This window comes from Monopterus albus, unplaced genomic scaffold (assembly GCF_001952655.1).
Source record: "Monopterus albus unplaced genomic scaffold, M_albus_1.0 scaffold451.1, whole genome shotgun sequence".
NCBI lineage: Eukaryota > Metazoa > Chordata > Actinopteri > Synbranchiformes > Synbranchidae > Monopterus > Monopterus albus.
Genome location: NW_018128331.1, coordinates 166,811 through 172,314, shown reverse-complemented (window position 1 = coordinate 172,314; position 5,504 = coordinate 166,811). Strand labels below are relative to the sequence as shown.

General features: G+C 42.3%; 2 protein-coding genes across 2 annotated transcripts in view; one reads left to right on the top strand and one right to left on the bottom strand.

The window, feature by feature from the left end:
- The first annotated feature begins 6 nt into the window (after window positions 1–6).
- On the top strand, window positions 7–3,435 carry LOC109952290 (COMM domain-containing protein 1-like). Its single transcript, XM_020587289.1, has 3 exons — window positions 7–126; window positions 796–1,080; window positions 1,745–3,435. Exons 1-3 carry the CDS (start codon window positions 73–75, stop codon window positions 1,850–1,852), a joined length of 447 nt encoding a protein of 148 aa, XP_020442945.1. The 5' UTR covers window positions 7–72; the 3' UTR covers window positions 1,853–3,435.
- Window positions 3,436–5,327: 1,892 nt separating this feature from the next.
- LOC109952293 (uncharacterized) overlaps window positions 5,328–5,504 on the bottom strand; it is a 1,623-nt gene continuing 1,446 nt past the window's right edge. Inside the window, exon 2 of the mRNA XM_020587301.1 lies at window positions 5,328–5,414. Coding sequence (XP_020442957.1) covers window positions 5,328–5,414 — 87 coding nt within the window. The remainder of the gene's footprint in view (window positions 5,415–5,504) is intronic.

Below are 5,504 nucleotides of genomic sequence, written 5' to 3'. Positions count from 1 at the left end.
ATCGCTCAAAAAGTCTATTATAACAACAGTGAGATCACAGAGGAGCTGCTGAAAAATGAATTATTTCCCGAGATGTCTCAGGAGGAGTTCAAGGCTTTGCATGAGAAAATGAAGGGCCTCTTAAAGGTAGTTAAAGGCTTCATCCTCGTAGTCACGTTTAGCAGAAGTAACGTTAGCCTGTTAGCTAAGCTGCATCTTTTCTCTGTCCGTTGTGTCACTGATGTGTACAACAGACGCTACTAGTAATCGAGTTTAATCAACAGTTTGTAAAAGAGTTTTAAGAGTAGAAGGAATTCTCTACGTGTTTCCGGCTAAATAGCAGCTAATAACACAAGTATGTAAATCCTGATTGAACTGCCCTAAATGTTCCTGCTCGTCTCACTTGTTGTCAGCAGGAGGCAGCAGGAACATGCATATGATCACTGTTGCTCTGCTGCTGGTCGTGTTTTACATGCACAGAGTCGTGCACTAATGTCAAACTCAGATCCACTTTTCTCTGCCCCATCACCACTGGTTGCTCTACTGTGTTGTCTGTTGTTCTACATGGCTCTTCCTAAAACACACTAAAATGCCGCCGTGCTTGAGACAAATTGCTCCTGTGCACAACATAGTTGGCAAAGAAAGCTGACTCACTCTTTTATTCTTTCTTCAGTTGCCTTCTTGAAAGATTCTTCAATATTTATTAATACGTGTAGTTGATGGACACCATGTCTAGTTTTGTATTTGTGCTACTATGACTTGAACTGCAGCTTTGTGTTGCACCTTAGCTGACTGACCCTCCTCCTCCTGTTTCAGTCCATTGCATCAGCAGACATGGACCATGCCCAGCTGGAGGCCTTCCTCACAGCTCAGACCAAGAAGCAGGGTGGAGTGAGCGCTGAACAGGCCGCTGCCCTCTCTCGTTTCTGGAAGAGCCAGCGAGTCCGGGTGAGGGAGAGCTTGCTGGCTCAGAGCTGCTGGGAGACTGGACTCAGGGGCCTCTCCTGGAGGGTGGACCTCCAGACCGCAGCCAGCCGGGGGGACGTAGCCTACAGTGGCCCGGTCGCCCTGATGGAGCTGGAGCTGGGCAGGGCCGGACAGGTGAGACTGACAGTCAGGGTTTCTTCTGATACTCGTTCAGTTTCACATACTGGTGCTGGGAACCAACCGGTGTGGCCTGAGTCTTCTACTGCAGCATAGTGAGGGATGCTCAAGAGATCCCTGACAGTAGCTGCTAGGGAAAAGAATTTCATTGCAAATTTACATTCCACACCTATGTTTACTTTCCTACAGAAAATAACTTCTCACTGTGAAACGAAACACCTGACCTTTATTTAAAAAGCATTAAACTAAGCACAGTAATGGACTGTAAGCACTAAATTAGTTTACACACATGTAGCACAAAAGAATTTACTGATACAACTCTTTAAGTCTTAATCATTTATATCAGACCTAATGGCTCAAACCATAGGGAGATGCTTTCTACTGTTTCAGACATTCAGAAAAATGTAGTCATTGTTTTACAGCTGTTTCCTGTTTGGTGATTTTGCATGGAAGAAGTCGTTCTGCTGTCACAGCGTCACATGGAGCTCAGACCTGTGTCCTTTTTATAGGTGTGATGTTTTACTCTAGAGCAGCCAGCCGTTTGACACCGATATCACTAGAGCAGACTGTAAGCAGCCTGAATGTTTTGCCTCTAAATAGGAGTGTTAATCATGTGTTGTAATAAGATGCCTCCTTTCTCCTTGCTCTCTCTCTCTCTCAGGAGTCAGAGTTTGTGTGTCTGGAGTTTGATGAAGCTGGAGTCAGCCAGGTGTTGAAGAAGATGGCTGACATCCAAGAGAGCGTCGACAGGATTGTTCACCGCACCTAAAACTCTGCACGAGAGTTTATCTGAGACAGCAGGGAAGCAGTGAGAGTGAGTGTGGCTGATAGACCAGCACCCTCTGAGTGACTCAGACTGCCTCTTCCTGCAAATGGGTGTTGTCTCTTTGGTCCTGTCGGAGCTGTTTTATATCGTTCAAGAGCATCACACAGGAATGGGAGTTGTTCACACTTGTATGTGCCAGAATGGATCAAATGCAGCTTGCGCACCTGCCTGCAGACTCATAAAAGACATACTGTACATGATCTATGAGCCATCTATGATCTATGATCTATCTATATCTATCTATATATATACATGCATTTCAAGATTTGACAAAATATTTTTTCACAAGCTTCATTTAGAAACACTCACCTATGATTCTGAAGCAACTGACCAACAGTGTTTTTACATTCTAAACCTGTCAGAATTCAAAGTTCTGGGCTGTTGTACAGTTTTCAGGCTCTGACAGGGTGAAGGTTCCTCTCTGACCACAGAGGTGGAAAATGCAGCACTGCCTTTTTGAGAAGAAAAGGGGCAATGAGACTGTTGAACTGGTGCAGGCCGTTTGCAGCTAAGTGGTTTAAATGACCAGTTTTAAGAAAGGATGTTTGTGTGATGTTACGAAGAAAAACAAACAAAAATCTTTAACAATTATGACAAAGATGTTATAACTGTTCTGGCTGGATGTAAATGAATACTGAAGATGGGTTGATTACATTTAAAGACATGGACATTAAGAAGGGGTCCCGCTCTGTGTTGGAAGTGTTTTAAGTTGTGCTGTTTGTGTGAAAATCTACTTGGAAAACACTTTCAGCATTGAAATTTGTACAAATAATGAGCTTCAATCCAAACACCTGTAATGCCTTGCTTCACACCAGGCTAATGCAAGCATATGGCAAACAAGCTAGCATAACAGTAGCATAACATGTTCCTGTTAGCATGTTAAATTTATATTCAGCTATTTGGACATGCTAACTCTAATATTAGTGTTTGTCAGGGAACATAATCCACCACAGATTGTGTTATGCTATGATAGTAACTACTGCTAACATTAGCGTGCACCCAGGCTAAATGTTAGCTTGTCGCTCAAATAATCAATCACATTTAAATCACTACAACTGTCTGTACTGCAGCAGATTAATTCCATGAACAATACAAACCTGCCCAGGATATTTTCAAAATGTTAGCATGCTAGCAAGCTAAAGCGTTTAGTTCACAGCACAGGAGAGCATAAGCACAGCTGCGAATGTCCAGGTTAGCCTGATAAAAGGTGACTGACCTGTTGTTCCTATTAACAGGTATTGGATTGAAGACGGCAGATTGTCCTGTCTCTTTAAGACAGTGATGTCAAACATCAGACGGAGCCCACCTGGTGTCAGGCAGGTGCACATACGGTATTTTAAAGTCTTAATGTCCTGTGAGAGACATAATGCTCCCAGTAAAATCTCCACAACTGTCCACTGGGATAAATTGTTTTGGTTAAATTCAAATTAATGTGCTTTTTGATGAATGGGCAAGGCAACAGTGTGGTGGGTAGAGCAGTCGTCTCCCAACCGGAAGGTTGAAGGTTCGAATCTTGGTGCCTGCAGTCCACCTGTCGAAGTGTCCTTGGGCAATAAACTGAACCCCCCTTGCCCCCGATGGTTAGAGACATCAGCTGAGTTGGCACCGCAGATGGCTGCCATCGGTTCTGTACCAGAAACAAATTCCTTGTGTGCAACATACTTGGCCAATAAAGGTGATTATCCTTATCTGAATAAATGGTTTTCATAGCTTATCGTTCTGTGGCAGTGTTCACAGATCTGAGCTGCAGTATAATGTAGAATTTTCTGCTTCAAATACTGAAACAGTTTTATTGTTTGGAGGTAGAACAATGATATAATCTTCCAGGATTTGTCAGTACTTGGCAGCATAAAGCTTTGGGGTTTGGAGATAAAACACCATATAAAGATATGGTGAGTTCTAGAAATGTAGAAGAAATCCTGTAAAAAAGATCTGCTCACTGTCTTTGTCATAACTGCTTTAACCTCAGTGAAATCAGGAAATTGAATCATTGCTTGTTCATCTGAAGTTGGCATCAGCAGCTCCGGTCAGTTATTTGCTGTTGACGGCTTCCTGAGTTAATTTTTAATAAACATTTACCTTTTTGTGTTTCAAGTGTTTTCCTGCCGACGACTAAAGCCTCATATTAGCTGAGCTTTACACCGTGGAGGGATTTCTCATCAGAACCTGTTTCAGTCTGTGTTCGCTTATTGTTTTAAGACATTTGAAAACATGTATCCTTTAAGTTTCTCATCATGTTGGACAAGTAAATGTGACCTACTTGTGACTTTAGATCAAAAGTCAGGATCACCAGAGCCATTATGATCCAGCATACGTGTTCAGGAGCTCATGTTGGATGGACCCACTCACATGCAGCCATGTGGCTATGAGGCCAAATTTAGCAGCAGTACTGTGTGCATTTCTTGATGCATACCTTTATGTTTACATCTGGTTTCACAGGCATAGCGCTGATGGCGTTAAAGCTGGATTGAAACAGAGCCAGAGAGACCTTGGCAACGGGAGCTGTAGCCACGTTTAGTGGTCAGCACAGGGAAACTTCAACCTTCTTGGTGAAGTAACAACTGCACTTCATTTAACACTTGTTTTGCAACCAGAACTGTCTCCATGACCTGCCAAACCATGACCTTACTGTGTCGACACCTGGTTATCTGACACAAAGACGACACGTTTCCACACACTTTCTAACTATACTTCTGCGTTTGTGCTGTAGTTATGAAATGCTTGATGTTTGTTGTTTTTAATGTCCTGACTGTGATGTCACCACTGTTCTATGTGTGTACACCTCTCTATGTGTGACAATTAGTGGAAAAAAAGTGATTCACTCCTGAATACAAGTCCATTTATTTTGGCACAAAGAAGAGTTTGAGCTAGCATTTCCCCCAGAGGCTTGTACAGGTCACCACAGGAGTAATGTTTTACTTGGTTTTTGTATGGATAAAACTCATATTCCACCAAGTCAATGAATTATGATTAAGAAAGAAAGAAAGTCACTTTTGGCTTTTCCCGTTTAGAGGTCGCTACAGTGAATCGTCACACTGACAACTCGCATGTTGACATTTGGCACGTGTTTTACACCGTTAAAAACGGGATATTTTAAATGACATGAAGGTCTGACTCTTCTTTGTTTGCATTGTTTGAGAAAATGACATGAGGTCTTGTGCTGTGACAGATTTCAGTTGCCTCATCTTCATACTGAAGGTTGAATATGTAGTAGATTACAAACACAGCAGCAAGTCTCGTTGCAAATGTTGGTGTGATGCCCTCAGAGATTCCACGGCCCGCAAAGGTGATCATCCAACCTTTAATTGTGACTGAAACTTCAAGTCATAGCAACATAGGAATACCTGTTACCTTGTGTAAACATTTGTAAACTCAAGATGAATGGCTGATATGATATATGATGTGTCTATCACAGAATCTAAATGAAATGTATACCAGGCAGTATCAGGCGAGGACTTGCAGGAAGACTGAGAGTTGTCTCAACGTCAGCTGCAGTGGCAGACACCTGTAGGGAACAAATACATTATGCTTACCATAATAAGAGTTTTAAGAAGAAAAATTATAAAAAGGTCAATAATTAGTAAACACTAGGTGA

What these genes read in the sequence shown, in the direction of transcription:
- LOC109952290 (XM_020587289.1), top strand. Translation starts at nt 73, where the DNA reads ATGTCTCAGGAGGAGTTCAAGGCTTTGCATGAGAAAATGAAGGGCCTC. An exon ending in AAATGAAGGGCCTCTTAAAG is followed by an intron (nt 127 to 795) that starts GTAGTTAAAGGC and finishes CTCCTGTTTCAG; the next exon opens with TCCATTGCATCAGCAGACAT. An exon ending in AGCTGGGCAGGGCCGGACAG is followed by an intron (nt 1,081 to 1,744) that starts GTGAGACTGACA and finishes TCTCTCTCTCAG; the next exon opens with GAGTCAGAGTTTGTGTGTCT.